The 17954-nt window shown below is 40.2% G+C and overlaps 1 protein-coding gene across 50 annotated transcripts in view; it reads left to right on the top strand.

The window, feature by feature from the left end:
• The window catches only part of MAP4K4 (mitogen-activated protein kinase kinase kinase kinase 4), a 194069-nt gene that overhangs the window by 161789 nt on the left and 14326 nt on the right, over positions 1 to 17954 (top strand). For 9 of the 50 annotated variants that reach the window (XM_047851577.1, XM_047851593.1, XM_047851590.1 and 6 more), the window contains 11 exons: positions 29 to 262; positions 1196 to 1302; positions 2729 to 2880; positions 3558 to 3655; positions 4451 to 4459; positions 5699 to 5874; positions 6676 to 6796; positions 7859 to 8050; positions 10130 to 10247; positions 10570 to 10740; positions 17658 to 17801. In XM_047851577.1, the coding sequence (XP_047707533.1) occupies positions 29 to 262; positions 1196 to 1302; positions 2729 to 2880; positions 3558 to 3655; positions 4451 to 4459; positions 5699 to 5874; positions 6676 to 6796; positions 7859 to 8050; positions 10130 to 10247; positions 10570 to 10740; positions 17658 to 17801 (1522 nt within the window). The remainder of the gene's footprint in view (positions 1 to 28; positions 263 to 1195; positions 1303 to 2728; positions 2881 to 3557; positions 3656 to 4450; positions 4460 to 5698; positions 5875 to 6675; positions 6797 to 7858; positions 8051 to 10129; positions 10248 to 10569; positions 10741 to 17657; positions 17802 to 17954) is intronic. The other 41 variants (XM_047851610.1, XM_047851596.1, XM_047851600.1 and 38 more) reach the window with 14 other exon arrangements.

Raw genomic sequence — 17954 nt, 5'->3', positions numbered from 1 at the left:
AATGTTTTGTGTTTTGTTTTCTTGTAAGGTACAGTGGTCCCACCTGGCATCTCTCAAGAACAATGTTTCCCCTGTCTCGCGATCCCATTCCTTCAGTGACCCTTCTCCTCCCAAATTTGCACACCACCATCTTCGCTCTCAGGACCCATGTCCACCTTCCCGCAGTGAGGTGCTAAGTCAGAGTTCTGACTCTAAGTCGGAGGTACCTGACCCCACCCAAAAGGCTTGGTCTAGATCAGACAGTGACGAGGTGCCTCCAAGGGTAAGAAGCAGAAAGACAGATGTGTGCTTCTTTTTTCCATTTTGTTATTTAAAAAAAAAAATTATTTATTTTAATTAAGGGTATGATGGCTTCACCAGAATGAAGGGGCAGTGAAACTTCAAAGGAACTTTTTACAGTGGGGAAAGTTCCATAGTTAGGCAGTTATATTCAGCCAGTGGCCAGTTAGCTTTTTATGGTTGTTGTTAGTGCTCTACTTAAACACAGAGTAACAGAATAATATATGAGTAAGTCTATAAAGAATATACTTCTAGAACAAAAAGAATCAAAGTGTATTTTAGCAGCTGTCTTACATATTTATACAAAAGCTATAAATTGTTTTGCAACATTAATGATTATCAAAATTTTCAGAAAAGGTCTTTTAAGAAAAATTTAACATAAACATTTCCAAAAAAATGATTTTGTTCTTTTTAAATTGAGGGATTTTTGTTTTTCAATTTTTTGTTTTGTTTTTGGTAGTTAATGGTGAAGTTAAATGAAAGGCACTTTTTCATTTCGTTAATTTTTCCCTCCACTTGGAATTTGCTTCCTCTGAATATTTTCTTGCTTCCTACCAGTCTTCATTTCCTACTGATCCGTTTGTAGACCATTGTTTGGTTTCTTTGAGCTTATTTTTCTGATTCTCACATTACCTAAGCAAAATGCTTTGTATGTCCCCCGCCACTAAGCTTCAGTACAAACATCATTTAAATGTTACGGAAGTGTAGAAAGGCTGTTTGTCCTGGCTCCTTTGATGCCTTTGACTTAAATTTTCTCTATCATATTGAATCAGTGGAGGGCATAGAAGGATCAGGGAGAGGGGTAGTAATAGTAAGGCTCACATAATTCAAACTGTTGTAAAAATATGTTTTGGTAGGGAAATATTTTTTTCTTCTCATTTTCAATAATTTAATTGCTATATTTTTCTACCCCAAGGTTCCTGTGAGGACAACATCTCGTTCCCCTGTTCTGTCACGTCGGGATTCCCCACTGCAAGGCAGTGGACAGCAAAATAGCCAAGCAGGTCAAAGAAACTCCACCAGGTAAGAGAAGAGGGAAGCTTAAGAATAGGTTTACTGCACAGAATATTCCATCATACTTGTTTTCATAAAAATGCTCATAAACATGGAACCATCTGGGATAAAGAAATCATCAGTTTATAAAAGAAAAACTGCCAGGAAATCCATTATCATGAATAATAGCAAACTGGTCTATAGTGAAAAAGAGTCTGAATCCAGTTGTATGTTTGGCAGTTTTAAAATGAAAACTTCCTGTCTGTGTAAGGGCAAGTGGAAGGAAAGGCAGGGAAGGCAGGGGAGAGTCTGAGACAATTGTAACCTGAGGGAGTTTATCCTCTAAAGGATGTCCTAATGCCTTGGGAGTGGTATGGAAATCACAAATGAAAGAAAGTGCAGGGTTGACTTGCAGTCTGTGTTAAACTAGTGAGTTAACCAAATAATATTTTCAGGTTGTAGAGCTGTTCTGTTACTTAAAATAGCTAAACAGCTATCTAAATTTGAATTTAACTTAATTAAAATTCAATATAATTAAAAGTTATTTTCCTTAGCTGTGCTAGTCCCATTTCACATGCTCAGGAGCCACATGCATGTTATACTACCATGTTATACTACTCAGCTACAGAGTGTTTCCATCCTCTCTGTGATTTCCATTGGCCAGTGCCGTCCTAGGAGAAGGAAAGGGCACTATGTTGACTATTTTGTACTTGATCACCGCCAAACCTCTGAAGTTAGCCTTGTGCACATCTAGCCTTTTAGAACTTGAAGTGCTAAGATGGAAGACAGGCCAGAAGCTGCAGAGAGCCTTCTTAGTCCTTAAATGATCAGGGTAGACTGTGGGATTCTCCTGTGATTGAGTCTCTGTATTAATTGTAACCTAGCAAACTTGTGCTCTGATTGCATCCGTGGCCAGGGTACATCACAACCTGTGCTTTCTGTCATGTTTCTAACACAGCCCATACAAGGGAGTATGCTGCATAAGTGTTGGCCCTTGAAGGCACTGATGGATTGTGAGAATAGTATAATTTTGTGTGTGATTACATAAGTAGAATTTTTTATAATAAGAAACTGAGTTTGTAGCTGTGACAGAAATAGTAACGCTTTTAGACTGAACAGTAGCATTTCCTGTCAGTTGTGATGAAGATGTGGGGTCTGCTAATGGTAGCCTGTCACTTAACATTTTTGATATGAGATTATCTGGGATACTTTGTATACCCAAAACCAATGTGACGTGTGTGAACTATACTTGAATTTAAAAAAGGATCTGGGAGATAAAAATCCATGAATAACCTAATTAACTTTTGGTGAATTTAATGTTAAATGCTGTTTTAATGTTAAATGTTGCCATTTTTTTCTCACCTAGATTTCAGAGACATCGATGGACACATCACGCATATGTTTATAACTTGATCTTGGCATAATGCATTAGCTTTTCTCTTTTCTTTTCTAACAGCAGTATTGAGCCCAGGCTGCTGTGGGAGAGAGTGGAGAAGCTGGTGCCCAGGCCCGGCAGTGGCAGCTCCTCAGGGTCCAGCAACTCAGGATCCCAGCCTGGGTCCCACCCTGGGTCTCAGAGCGGCTCTGGGGAGCGCTTCAGAGTGAGATGTAGGATGCCTTTGTTTTTCCCTTCCCTCGTTAACAGTATTGGGCTATGATAGTGTATTGGAGGTTCTTTTTAATCATGTAAAAAGGACTGTGGTTTTTCCACAGCTGCATACCACAAAGCAATGTTTCAGTACAGGTTGCTAATGCTACCATAATTTTAATAATAAAGAGTTCACTTTTGAGAGCTTACACATGCCTCTCATTGTGAGCACTTTATATGCATAATCTCACTTAATCCTTAAAATGACCCCAAGAGAGAAAAAGAGAGAGAGAGAGAGAGAAAGAGAAATGTATTGTGTCTCCATTTTACAGATTAAAGCAACTGCAATTTAGTGAGATTGATAAACTTGTCCAAGATGATTAGCTAAATGTCCGAGCTGGGATTTGAACCCACTTCTTAGAATGTAGGCTCCCATCCACTCTGTCATCATTATTGGTTATTTTAACTGTCAAAATATTAAGTTAGTGAAAGTTCCCTCCAGTATGTCATTGACATAATGTAACAAGGTGTTATGAATACATGCTAAGCAGAGTCAGGTCTGAGTGTGAAGCCTTGAGTGGGGCTAGCAGGAGTGGGAGGGAGAAGGAGGGGAGAGAGGCAGAGGCTGGGTGGGCTGGGTCAGCTTTATGTGACACACTTCTCTATGTTTATCCATTTCTGCTCTTGAATTTCACAGCGTCATCCAAATCTGAAGGCTCTCCATCTCAGCGCCTCGAAAATGCAGTGAAAAAATCTGAAGATAAAAAGGAAGTTTTTAGACCTCTCAAGCCTGCTGTAAGAATTCTACAAAATCAGTTTTACTTATTCCAAGCTTGAGTGAGATCTCTTAAAAATATGTGGTTGAGAAGCTTACAGTCTTTTTCATGGGGCCCTCTTACAGATTTCAGGACTTAGAAAGAGTGCCATGTCCTCACACATTGGTGCACACTTATATCCCACCATTATAGTAATTTTTTTTCAAAAAGTACAAAAGAAAGAAAAGCCTTTTTATTTTTACCTCTTTGCTCAGCGTTAACCTTTATGTATTCTTGATAAGTTGGGTATTTACAAAGTGACTTTAAAAAAATTTTTTTTTTAATTTATTTTGAGTGGGAGTGGCAGAGAGAGAGAGAGAATCTCAAGCAGGTACCACGTTCAGTGCAGAACCCCACATAGGTGGGGCTCAATCCCATGACTGTGGGATCATGACCTGAACTGAAATCCAAAAGTGTTGTCTGACAATGTCTGACGCTTAAACAACTCAGCCACCTAGATGCCCCAAAACTGGCTTTTAGACTAAATTTTTTTACATTAGCTTCTTTCTTCAATTCACCTATTATTTAAATTCTGCCTTTTGGTACCAGAAATGACAGTTTTGACTTCCTCATACTTGGTCTTTAATCCTTGTTGCATTAGCTGACCATGTAACTGTGCCCATTGGGGGGTTTTAAGCCTTTTGGAATTTTGATTTCTTGCTTGAATTGATTTCTGTACTTCCCCTCACTCCCCTCTCTCCCGTGCTTCCTTGTGCTGTGCATTCTTCATCACTGATGGCTTCTCCGGCTCACTGAAACTGCTACTGCACTGAAGGGTGAAGTGGTAAGCCCCGTCTCTGAAAGATTCTGCAGCAGGACAACATTCCAGCTGCCTCTTCATTTTAGCTTATAATCCATCCACATTTCCTTTCTGCCCTCAACTTGCCTTTTTGTTCTTTTCTAGAATTCAAAAGTCCTAGACTTCTGCTTTGTCTTTTTAACACAGAATTTACTGCATACATTTATTATTAAATACAGCTTCTAAAAATAACTTCTTAAAAAGCTACAGTTGTAATTATGAAATAGTAAGACCCAAGGTCCAATACGCTCTTATTTCAGAGGCTTAAGCTCAAAAAAGAACAAGATCTTCTTACCTGTGCAGAAGGAAACTCAGTTGGAACTGCTAAAAAGAAAAAGGAAAAGTGACTACATAGCCTGCTTTTAAAAAAAGTCATTACTTCCAAATGTAATTCCCAAGTAGAAACTTCAGACTTTTATATGAAAATGTAGAGTATAAATAATAATTACACTTAAAAATTATATTTGGATAATTGAGTGAATATTAAAATATCTCAGTATGGAAGAGTAAAGGGAAGCGAAGCTCCTTATGAATGATATCTTTGAACGTGGATTTCCGTTCTGTCTGATGTTCGTATTTGTTGGCAGCGTTGCAGGGAAGTGTGGGTAAGGTGGCACCAGAGAAGTGTGCCTCACCTCCTGCCGACAGCAGCATGCACTGCCTGCACTTTCTCACTTTGTGTGTCATGGACCCTCTTAGGAATGTGGCGAGTTGTTAACACTCTGTGAAGTGAGACATGAATAATATACTCACTTTTCTTAGCTTTGAAATTGTTAAAAATAAAAGAGTTAAAAATAATGAGTTCACCAAATAAAAACTCCCAGTCAGCCCTTTTTAACTAAAATCTTGCTTTCTGGATAGTTTTCTCGAGAGAAGACTTTGTTATATGGGCAGAACTCCAGGGATTTGCCTTCACACATTTGTTGATCTAGAATTTTACATTAGGGTTTTAAAAAAACACTATTACCTTATTGTAAGCAGATAGTTTTTTATTGTTGTGAGATTTGAACTGTGTGCAACATCTTTAGCTTCTTTTCTATCGAAAGCTTGAAGAGCTCACCTTCTTATTAATTATACTGGTAAATACAAAATAGTTTTACAAAACCGATACTGTGGCTATCTTATCAGTAGTTAAAATGAAGAATGTCTCATAATTTGCTGTTTTCTTCCCACTGCCCCCTGCGTGTGCCCCTTTGCCTTACTCCTTTTTGTCCTGTGCATTAGGATTTGACTGCACTGGCCAAAGAACTTCGAGCAGTGGAAGATGTGCGACCGCCACACAAAGTGACAGACTACTCCTCATCCAGTGAAGAGTCAGGGACAACAGATGAAGAAGATGATGATGTAGAACAAGAAGGAGCTGAGGAACCCACCTCTGGACCCGAGGACACCAGAGCAGCGTCAGTTCTTGGTGTATTTTAGAGAGGCTGAGAATGTCTCCACTGAGCTTTCTTTCCATTTGGAACCGGTTTTTTCTAAACCTATCCTGATTCTATGGCCATTTAACATTTAGTTCTCCTGGATTCAACAGCAGACAGCCTTCATGTTTTTCCCTCTTCTCTCTGTGTGTGTGTGTGTGTGTGTGTGTGTGTGTGTGTGTGTGTGTGCTCGCGCACGCGGGTGCGTGTGTGCCTCTCCCCAAGACCCCAACGTGTATTTTATTTTATTTTTTCTTTTTAATTTGAGGAAATGACAGAAGGGAAGTTTCAGTTTGATTGAAACACGTTAACCATAAGAATTCATCCTAAATTTTTTGCTTAAAAACAGACAATACTGGCAGAAAGGTCTTTGTTGAAAGGGAAAAGCTAAGCATTTATTTTCTTTGAGGAAACTATATATCTGTAGCCTGATCTCATCTTACGCCTTTGGGAAGGTGGAAAATCTTTTTTTTTTTTTTTAATTTTTTGGTTTTTTTAAAGTTTTATTTATTTATTTTTGAGAGAGAAACAGAGAGAGTGAGCAGGGGAGGGGCAGAGAGAGAGGGAGAGAGAGAATCCCAAGCAGGCTCTGCCCTGTCAGCATGGAGCCTGATGCGGGGCTCAAACTCACACTGTGAGATCATGACCTAAGCTGAAACTAAGAGTAGGACTCTTAACCGACTAAGCCACCCAAGCACTCTGGGAAGATGAAAAATCTTAAACTGGATGTTTTCTGCTCATGGGATTATTATGGCCCTTCACTTCTGAATTTTGTTCCAATAGGTCATCTCTGAATTTGAGCAATGGTGAAACAGAATCCGTGAAAACCATGATTGTCCATGATGATGTAGAAAGTGAACCAGCCATGACTCCATCCAAGGAGGGCACTCTAATCGTCCGCCAGGTACCTGTGTCTTCTCTTTGTTGTTAGAGGCAGAGCTTCTCCTGTAGTCATTAACCCACTTGCTCATTCACTCACTCATGCTGTTTCTACATCATCATCTGTTTTCATGTTAACAAGACCCAGAGGGTAGAGTGTCGGGGGCTAGGGAGGCAGGTATGTGCTGCATGCCAAGAAGGTAGCTAGCGGTCTTCCACCCCACATTGCTGCTCCTCTGCATGTTTTGCGGCAGCCCTCATTCAAGCACCACGCCGATTCTCACAGTCTGTGTCTGAGCAGTAGAAAAGCCACATGGAGTCCTTCAGCAAGCTTGCAGGGCGAGGAGGCAGACCCTGGTCTGTAGTGGGGCAGCCGCAGAGGTTCTGCAGAGAGCTCCCAGCTCTGGGCATCCACAGTGCTCAGCAGGAGCAACCCTTTGGCAGGAGCAGTTGAAGAGCGGATGAGCCTCCTCAGTCACAAGGAGGGCCTCGTGGAGCAAAAGGGTTGGGAGGTCTCGCTTGTGTGTTCCAAAACGTTAGTTTCCTCACTTGTTGAATATTAAATGTGTCGGATTACGCAGTTTTACAACTGTCTGTTCATTTCTTAGCTTAGAAGACAGAGAAGTGATGCGCTTCCCATGACATAGAACAGGCGCCTTTCTAGTGTTTTGGACTTTTCCTGAGTGTGTTTCATGCAATGGCAATGCATTCGGATGGAAAGTGGGAAGAAGGCGGAAAAGACCAGGATTCAGAGAAGTGACAGGGTACTCTCTAGGGCTTTAGATAGATTTTTAAAGAAACAAAAAAGGCTAGTGGTTTTGGTAACAACAGCTAGTGTGGCAGATAAACCAATTAAGCCGTCACCGCGCAAGTCCTGTGGCCACCAGATGAGGTACTTTGAATTCTGTTGGCTCAATGTAGGCATTTGGCGAGGAAGTGTGAACAATTTTGGCCAGTTTCCTCCGGTCTTTCTTTGATAATTTAACAGTTTGAAAAGTCACACAGCACCATTAAGTCAGTTATCAGTAGGGTCATAGGGAATTTCAGCAGCGCTTGAGCGAGACGAGTGTGCCTGTTTTTTCTACAGAGTACAGTTGACCAAAAGCGCGCCAGCCATCATGAGAGCAATGGCTTTGCCGGTCGCATTCACCTCTTGCCAGATCTCTTACAGCAAAGCCATTCCTCCTCCACTTCCTCCACCTCTTCCTCCCCATCCTCCAGCCAGCCGACACCCACCATGTCCCCACAGACACCCCAGGACAAGCTCACTACTAATGAGGTATGTCTCGCACCATAGCTGGCTGCTTTCATAGGGTTTGACCAGCACTGCCTAGTAGCTAGTTTGCAGAGAAGACCTTTCCCACACCCCTCACCCCTCCCTTCCCCCTGCTTTCTTCTGTCACCTACCCTTCTCCCCAACCCCAAGTAACATGTTTCAGATCTGCATACAAATCCCTTAACCCTAGATCAATGTCCCTCCAACTTGCCAGTTCACTGTTTACTTTTCTCTAGATGAGTGTAGTTGCATGGCTTTCTTTATTCAGTTTATTTTTTAAAAGTCTAAATAAAATGATTGCTGTGTTCTCAGATCCATATGTATTTGGCATGAAATTCTTGTAGCCGTTTGTGGAATCTGCCTTTTTCATTCTTTTTATCTGATAAGTAAAATATAGAAAAATTTGGTTAAGCAGACTTGGCCTTATCTGGACACACTTGTTATCCTGTACAGGAATCTCCTTCAAACAGGGCTGAGTTGCTTTTTGTTTTTGATGGGGGGGGGTAGATCGTTGGTTGGTTACTGATTCGTTTTCACCAACCCTGTTAAAAGGATGTCTTTCCTTGAAATCCACCTTCATTCAGAGTTTAAGAAAAGGCCAAATGATTTTTAGGGAAATGTAGAAAATTAGGATTTTAAGAAGAGCAAGGGTCTGAGCATGCTTTAATTTAAATTTTTGAATGGGAAATCTGGTGTGCTCGTTTGAAGGCTTGGCTGTGGTGCTCAGTCTGGGTGCTAGTTGGGTGGTGCTTTGCTCTTTGGAACAAGATTATGCCCCAAGTGCAGTGACATAGTCCACCTTGAGCACCCTGTACTAAATTAAACAAGTGGTTTGATTTCTTGGGAGGTTTGGTTTAAATGCATTTGTCTAATGGTCGAAAGGAGGTTGAGAGTGGCATGTAGCTTCAGCCAATCTTGTTAATGTAAACATTTAACTGCCAGCCTGTCTCTCCCTGCTTCTATTTTGGTTCCCTTGTTAGAAAGAATCAGAATAATCCTCTCCCCTTGAGGAGCAGGGGCAAGTCAACTGCTTCCAAGGTGGGCTTGCATCAGATTGGCCATCGGATGGATTGGCCATTGATCACAGGATGGGGTGGGAAGCTTGCCAGCAGACAGCTGTGTGAAATGGGAGGAGAGAGCCTGGGAGCCTAGGCAGTCTTGGGCTCTAGGACATAGTGGCTCTCAGCTGCCTGTGGAGGGCGAAAGGTTTCAGGACTAAAGCACTTGATCAGAAGTGTTCTTTTTTCTCCAGCGATATATCCCACCTACACTCACATTTCTCCTTATATTTATATTTAAACTTTGCTCCATTTTGCTCTAATGTCCAATATATACTATAACCCTTAACTCACTAAACTGGCAAGTTTATTTTTCCGTTTGTTTTGTTTTTAATTGTCATTACATTTCCACTTAACAATTTGTTTCACTTTCTTTGTGTTTTGTTATTTTTTTTTGTCTTAAGTTACACTATTAACCAAAACACTAGCGTTCCTAAAAGAGCAAAAGTATGTGCCATATCTTGTTGTTTGCACCTTTCACTAATGAGCCCCTGTTTGATATGGGTTTACTGATGATGCACCTAAAACGGTGGTAGCCAAAGCTTCTGTAGCTTTCTGGCAAGAGGCTCACTTTAAAATAAATAATATAAAGCAAAGATTTGCCAATATTCCAACATATATTAATTGGCTTTTTTTGGGCAGAAGAATAATGTCAGAAATTGATGAATTGAGATAGACATTTCAAGCCTGTCCTTTAGGAGTTTTTATTATCATTATTTATTAAAAAAAAAAAAACAACTTGGAGCATGAAGTGTAGATTTTGTTGGTAGCTCACAGCATTCCTGTCTTAGATGAACAGTACTTCTGAAGAGAGATGTAGCTTTTTGGTGGTTCCAGGTCGAACAGCCTATTGTCAGGCTGTGTTGTGCACATGCAGAGGCACCCCTGAGAGCATTTGGGGGGAACGATGCAGGAGGGATAGGCCTTCCTAGTGGGAAATCATGCAGTGTAGAAATGGATTGAAATGTTGTATGTTCATTTTTTAATGTCATTTGTATTAATAAAATTGAAATTTACATTGCAGACTCAGTCCGCTAGTAGCACACTCCAGAAACACAAATCTTCCTCCTCCTTTACACCTTTTATAGACCCCAGATTACTACAGATTTCTCCATCTAGTGGGACAACAGTGACTTCTGTGGGTAAGTAAAGGAGCAACAAGAAAGCAGCTGACAAACAGGACTTGGTCACTTTGTATTGGTCTTTCTGATGGCTGAGGCATGGCATGGTGGTTGTTTGCAGGCACAGACCTCGGATACAGAAACACCCATCCCGCTTGCATTGCCTTATTTGCAGTGAGCTGCATAGTCAGTTTCCTTTTCCCATATACATTTCTTACAAATTTCTTTTTCTTGACAAAGGGTCCGTTACAACATGTGAATATTTACTGAGGTGTAGCAGGGGAGGGAGGCAAGCGCATTGTTTGTGTGTACAGAAAATAATTTAAAGTGTATCATGTTCTAGTGGGATTTTCCTGTGATGGAATGAGACCAGAAGCCATAAGGCAAGATCCTACCCGGAAGGGCTCAGTGGTCAATGTGAATCCCACTAACACTAGGCCACAGAGTGACACCCCAGAGATTCGTAAATATAAGAAGAGATTTAACTCCGAGATTCTGTGTGCTGCCTTATGGGGTAGGTATTGTACTGCTACTATGACTCTCTATCCTTTTTTTTTTTTTTTTTTTTTTAATTCTGAAGAGTGGACTGGTCTTTTAGAGAAGTACTATTTTGGATAGTTTGGGGAGTTTTTAAAGGGTTGTTAACAGATAAGTTGGAAAACTTTTTTTTTTTTTAATGTTTATTAATTTATTTATTTTGAGAGAGGGGCAGGGGGAGACAGAATCCCAGGCAGAGCATGGAGCCTGATGGCAGGCCTCAATCTCACAACCATGAGATCATAACCTGAGCTAATATCAAGAGTCAGACGCTCAACCTTCTGAGCTACCCAGGTGCCCCTGGTGGGAAGACTTCTGCGATGCCCACCCTTGTAACCTTTTCCTAAAGAATCATGCAGGCACGTGTATGTTCATGCACTTGTTTCAGTCAATGGCTAACCTCCTATTTCTTCACGTAAAGAAAAAACTAGAAAGATGAGAAAGACATTCGAGTTGGTCCTTATTTATAGGGAGAAATGAAGAAATTTGTTGGATTGCAGTTTGATGTTTTTCCTTGCCCTTCATGACTTGGGCCTCACATGGAAATGAAGTTTTTAAAAGCAGTTTTTTACTGGCCGGAGTCTGCAGAAGCAGACTGTTGTACTGACTTTCTCCGTTGCCTGTCTGCAGTATTGGTGTAGCATATTCACAACCTAAGACGCCACAAGAGACTAAGTCTGCCATGCGCAGGACTACACCCTCTCATGTTCTGAACCTGGCCTCTCTGTCATCACCTTCCTTGCTCCCACAGACAGAACCTGTCTTAGAACTTGTCTTCTAGTCCCATGCTGTGTTTTTGTTCTTCTCCTGCCTGAACCCCAAAATCTGTTTTCAGTAGGGACCCTGTTTCTAATCAGAACAGTGTCTCCTTCCCTTGACATTACAAATGTAAGTAGACAGAAGACATGCGATCCGTTTTGGTTGAGTGCGCAGCACGTCTGTCCGATGACTGCTCTCCTGCCCCTTTCACCAGCTCCTACTCGGTCTTCTCCCGAGAGGTTCAGGAGAGTCCTTTCGCCTTTGCACACACACCTGCTTTCTCTTTCACTTTTTGAATTCTGGGTTTCTGTCCTTGTCACCACTGAGTATCTTAAGTCTCCTATATCAGAAGGCCTTTTCTGTATTGACCTTGTAGGTAAAGGTAACAGTAGCCACTTGGAGGGGGATTACTAGGATCATGTGAAAGCAGCTGGCACAGCATTGTCACCGCATGGCACTGTTAGTGTTGCTGCATGAATGCCAGTTGTGATCACATCATGGAATGGAGTTCCATCATGTCCTTTCTTTTTAAAGGCCTTTTGTGGGGGTGTGTATATCATCAAAATTGATACATTATATTTAGTGTAGAAATAGTGTTAAGTAAGTTAATTCTTTGGAAATTGGTGAAATAATTTTTATCTGGAACGTTTGCACTTGGTAGCAGTCTTACACTGATTTTACACTAATGTCCTACAAAGTGCTGGACTCTGTTCTGTGCCATTAGCTGATTTAATGAAAATCCTCCTTCTAATGAACTTCTTTAATACCTCAGAGAATAAGAAAGAGAGTATCCTGAGCTTGTGTTTTTAAAAATGTGGTAGAACTTTCCGTTTTATCAGTATGTGGAAAGAAGTGATGGGCAAGATGACTTAAAGTTGAAATGCATTTCTATAAATCCATGTATTTGAGTTACTTCTTGGCTCGGGGCACATCAGTGATGGGTTTCCTTAAACTGCCTGCTAAGCTAAAAAGTAAGTTAAAAAAACAAGCCTTTTAAGTTAAATTTAAAAATAAGCTTTTTAAAGACTTAAGACACAGAAAAGTTAAGACATGTACTTTGAGAGTGGTAGCCTGACAAGGGGAGAAAATTCAGAGGACTCTAGAGTATTAGTTTGAAATGGTGACATTGATGCATTGAAAGTCAGCTGACCAGTGTTAGATAGGTTAGACAGGCTTTTTGTGTGCCCTCTTAGAAAATGCTGGCCTCAGGGCACCTGGGTGTTTCAGTCAGTTAAGCACCCTACTCTTGGTTTTGCCTTAGGTCATGATCTCACAGTTCGTGGAATGGAGCCCTGTGTAGAAAATGCTGGCCTCAGGGCACCTGGGTGTTTCAGTCAGTTAAGCACCCTACTCTTGGTTTTGCCTTAGGTCATGATCTCACAGTTCGTGGAATGGAGCCCTGTGTCGAGCTCCATGCTGACAGCATGGACATGCTTGGGATTCTCTCCTCTCTTTGTCCCTCCTTGCTTGCTCTGTCTCAAAACAAATAAACTTAAAAACAAAACTTTTAAAAAGAAAATGCTAGCTTCAAGCATTCTTTTTTAATCATCTTATATAATTGACTTCTGCTTTGTAAGATGCTACCTATTATATTTTTGTAATAAGACGGTTTTCCCATTCACAGCCAGGATTATTTTAACATACATTTTGAACATGATTGTTCCAGCTTTTCTTTTCTTTTCTTTTTTCTTTTCTTTTCTTTTCTTTTCTTTTCTTTTCTTTTCTTTTCTTTTCTTTTCTCTTTTATTTTCCTTTTTCTTTCTTTCTTTTTTTTTTTTTTAAATTTTATTTTTAAGTTATCTGTACACCTAATGCAGGGCTCGAAACCTACAACCCCCACATCAAGAGTCACGTGTCTACTGACTGAATCAGCCAAGTGCCCCTGTTCCCACTCTTAACAGTAAACTATCTGCAGTTTACTACAGACCATTGCCTGTAATATCATCATAGAATTTAAAGGAAACTTTATTTATTTTTATTTTTTTATTTTTACTTTTTTTTTCAATACATGAAATTTATTGTCAAATTGGTTTCCATACAACACCCAGTGCTCATCCCAAAAGGTGCCCTCCTCAATACCCATCACCCACCCTCCCCTCCCTCCCACCCCCCATCAACCCTCAGTTTGTTCTCAGTTTTTAAGAGTCTCTTATACTTTGGCTCTCTCCCACTCTAACCTCCTTTTTTTTTTTTTTTCCTTCCCCTCCCCCATGGGTTTCTGTTAAGTTTCTCAGGATCCACATAAGACTGAAAACATATGGTATCTGTCTTTCTCTGTATGGCTTATTTCACTTAGCATAACACTCTCCAGTTCCATCCATGTTGCTACAAAGGGCCATATTTAATTCTCTCTCATTGCCACGTAGTACTCCATTGTGTATATAAACCACAATTTCTTTATCCATTCATCAGTTGATGGACATTTAGGCTCTTTCCATAATTTGGCTATTGTTGAGAGTGCTGCTATAAACATTGGGGTACAAGTGCCCCTGTGCATCAGTACTCCTGTATCCCTTGGGTAAATTCCTAGCAGTGCTATTGCTGGGTCATAGGGTAGGTCTATTTTTAATTTTTTGAGGAACCTCCACACTGTTTTCCAGAGTGGCTGCACCAATTTGCATTCCCACCGACAGTGCAAGAGGGTTCCCATTTCTCCACATCCTCTCCAGCATCTATAGTCTCCTGATTTGTTCATTTTGGCCACTCTGACTGGCGTGAGGTGATATCTGAGTGTGGTTTTGATTTGTATTTCCCTGATGAGGAGCGACATTGAGCATCTTTTCATATGCCTGTTGGCCATCCGGATGTCTTCTTTAGAGAAGTGTCTATTCATGTTTTCTGCCCATTTCCTCACTGGGTTATTTGTTTTTCGGGTGTGGAGCTTGGTGAGCTCTTTATAGATTTTGGATACTAGCCCTTAAAGGAAACTTTAAATCACACATTATAGAGTTAATAGCCATTTTTCCCCATCTTAAACCAGATTTCTATGAATACAGTCACAGTTCCTAATATAGCTTGCCTTTGAGCAATTAATATTTAAAGTTTAATTATACCTAACAGTTGAAAGGTTTAAAAAGGATATTTATAAAAGGTTATTGCAGCCTGCAACTTAATTTTTTTCATCGGCCCATAATTTCCAGGGTGGTTATTTTCCAGTGACTCAATATTCCTCTGAGTACTAACACTCAGTACTTTACAGAATGACATAGTTCTTGGAAATACATAATGGAGAATTATGAGGTAGAGTATAAGTACCAAAGTATCTGTATTTTTTATGTTTATGAAAAGACTTTTTCAGTTTTGTCTTTTATTTATTATTTCTTACTGTAAAATTTTGATTGATGTTTGGATGCTATTTGTTTTTGGAAACCACAAATAATAGGTTTCAGAATCTTATATTTCAGTAGTTATTACCAGACTTTTGACATGGGTCTTTCAGCTACTTGATATTGAAGATTGGGAATATATTGAAATATTACATGAAATGGAATCTTTGGAATGGACTCTGTCTGAAAACAGCTCTATCAGTTAATGTTTTGTTTTTCTTCTGTTTACCTGTGAAGCCAGTTAAAATTGTCTCATCTAGGTATGTGGAGGGAAAACACTAAGGATAATGTCCAAATATAGTTCTGCATTGATAGGGAGATGGTCACCGCAAAATGGTGAACCTCAAAAGTGAAATTGTATGAAAATGAAGGAGCATTACATAAGCATTTATTTTTCTTGCAGTGATGATAAGTGTGTTTTTAAATTGGACAGTGTTTTTTTTCTTAGCATTAAGTAATTATCTGATGTGTGTCATCTTTCTATTAAAAAACTTTTTCATGGAAAAACATGATGGCTTGTGAGCCTTATAAAGTGTAAGGCTGTGAACCCTAATTCAAAGCCACAATGTTACCTGATGAATAAAATGGTAGTATCAGCCATAGCTGATATTTCATGTGGCTATTTAAATTTAATAGAAGCTTCAGTTCCTCAGTTGCACCAGCCATGTTTCAAGTGCTCAGTAGCCACGTGTGGCTAACACATTGACATCAAGATAAGTTCTGTTGGACAAGGCTGGTCTGGATGGCACATTCTAAAAATCTTAATTATAAGTGACAGACGAAGTCATGTGCATTCATAAGCCTTTTTCTTAAGCTCTTCAAATGACCATACTTTGAGAGTTTTGTTTACTTTTAATGGTTACTCTTAATGGGTAATGAATACTCAGGTTTTTCTTGCTTCACATTTTCTGAAGCTATTTCATAGTATGTCAGGTTCTAACAAGCTCTCATTACAGTAGTAGTAGATGGAAAGCACCTGTGATTTGGTGGAAGCATATGTGGGGCAGCACATACAGGGATGCTCTTGTGAAACGTACCACTGTTTCTGTAAGGGCAAAATGGAAACCTGCATCATATGCCTAATAGGTTTTTAATGGGGGGCTTTCCTCAGGTCACGCTATAATCAGAAACTGTAGATGTCTAGAATTCATGAGGACCTTTTTACACATTTTACATTTTTTGAGGACTCCAGGGATAGTGTTATATTAGTTTAGAGCCTACAGTGTTTCAGCACATTTGTAACTGTTGTCCTTGTGAGCCTTGCACTCTGTTAGTTGAAGTTTTTTGCATTTGAATGGCAGTGATAGTTACTACATATGTAAATTCCAGGTTCCCAGCTTCCCCCCAGACCCCAAAAAGTGTGTCCAGTTTCCTCACAAGGATTGCTCGGATATAGATACTGTCCCTCCAAGTCTTGGGTTTTACTTGCTCAATGGAACAGGGACAGAGCTGAGAGAGGGTTGGGAGCGTGTTTACTTCTTGCCTTCACAGTTGTTCACTTGAAGTTTTCTGGAAATAGGGTATGTGTGTATGTCTGTGTGTGTCTTCCTGTGTAATAAAACGTGAATTGTGTGGTTCAGGAAAATACATGGTATTCTTCCCTATCATTCCATCTACCAGTAAATATTGATTGGGCAATTTTTTAAAAGCACAAATACTTTATTCCTTGTCTCAGTGAGTTTATTACCCAGTTGAGGGAATCAGTGCAAACATGTATGTGCCTAACTGCTTAGGAATATAAGGTGATCTGTGCTACATGTTACAAAGTTGGTTTAGACAAGGAAGGTTATAGACCAAGGAAAGAAGGCATTTAAGGAAATACGTGAGTGATAGGGAGAAGTAAGTTGACTCAAGGTACAGAGAGTTTTGAATGCCAAGTTGAGGCTTTTGTACCCTGCCCTATAGGGTGTGTAGTTTTGAAGATGTAGTAGAACCTAACGAGTATTGTCGGAAGATGAGGATTGTTTGGGCTGCTGCCATGAGCAAGTAGAGGGAGGATGTTGTAACAACCTGAGTTAAAGTCACTATCCATCATTTACAAGGAGGCCAAAGCCTGGTGTAAGGTGAGAGCAGAGGAAAGGGAAAGGAAGGTTTTCTCTGGTTCTGGTGGTCAGTTTAGCTAGATGTGTGGAACAGGTGGTGGTGCTGTTACAGAAATGGCAAAAGTTGAGAAGTTGGTTTCAGTAGAAATTTACAGCAGGTGTGGAAAAGCAGGTAGAGTATGAAATTAGGAGTTGATGGTTCTGACGTCTGATGTCTTTTGTGTTTTAAGAAGCAGAGAAGGTTTAAAAAAGGGGTGGGGGGCGCAGAGAAAACCAAGAGCTGGAGCTGAATGGAGCTGGAGCAGGGTAAGACCATGGTAGCAAATAGAGAAGCCAGGATTGGTCCCATGGGGAGGTCACAGTATTTTAATATTCCTAAGAAATATTGTTGCTTTCTTGATGATGATGGAGAATGGTCTTTAAGAAAATGGCACGGTGAGTCATAAATTGGTAAGGATTTGAGGTAGCTATATCTCATGCCAGAAGTTTGGCAATCAAAATAAAGACAGTAAAGGAAGTATGAAGGGATCATGAAAACAGACATCTCTCTCATATCTTTTTTTTGATTTAAGTAAGTATTTCACCCTCACTCCTCTGTGATTTGTTGCCATTTGGTTACTTTAACCTCTGGCTATTCCAAGCATTTCTTTTTGTGGGTGAGTTTAAAAACCACTCTTTTCCAGATAGCTGGTGTTATCCTTTCCATACAACCAGACTGTTTGCCAAGCACGGCATAAAATTCAGGTCTTTCTGTGTTTTTAAAACAGGAGTGAATTTGTTAGTGGGTACAGAGAGTGGCCTGATGCTGCTGGACAGAAGTGGCCAAGGGAAGGTATATCCTCTGATCAACAGAAGACGATTTCAGCAAATGGATGTCCTTGAAGGCTTGAATGTCTTGGTGACAATATCTGGTAAGTGTTCATTTAATAAAGCAGGATTACTTCCCAGCACAAAACTTCTGTTAGCTCATTTTTTGAAGTAATGGCTGAACGAGGTACAATCATAGCATGGTCTCATAGTAAAGTAATAGAAAGATGTGACCCACGTGTACACACTGAACCTGT

This window comes from Prionailurus viverrinus, chromosome A3 (assembly GCF_022837055.1).
Source record: "Prionailurus viverrinus isolate Anna chromosome A3, UM_Priviv_1.0, whole genome shotgun sequence".
NCBI lineage: Eukaryota > Metazoa > Chordata > Mammalia > Carnivora > Felidae > Prionailurus > Prionailurus viverrinus.
This window is presented reverse-complemented; position numbering and strand designations above follow the sequence as displayed.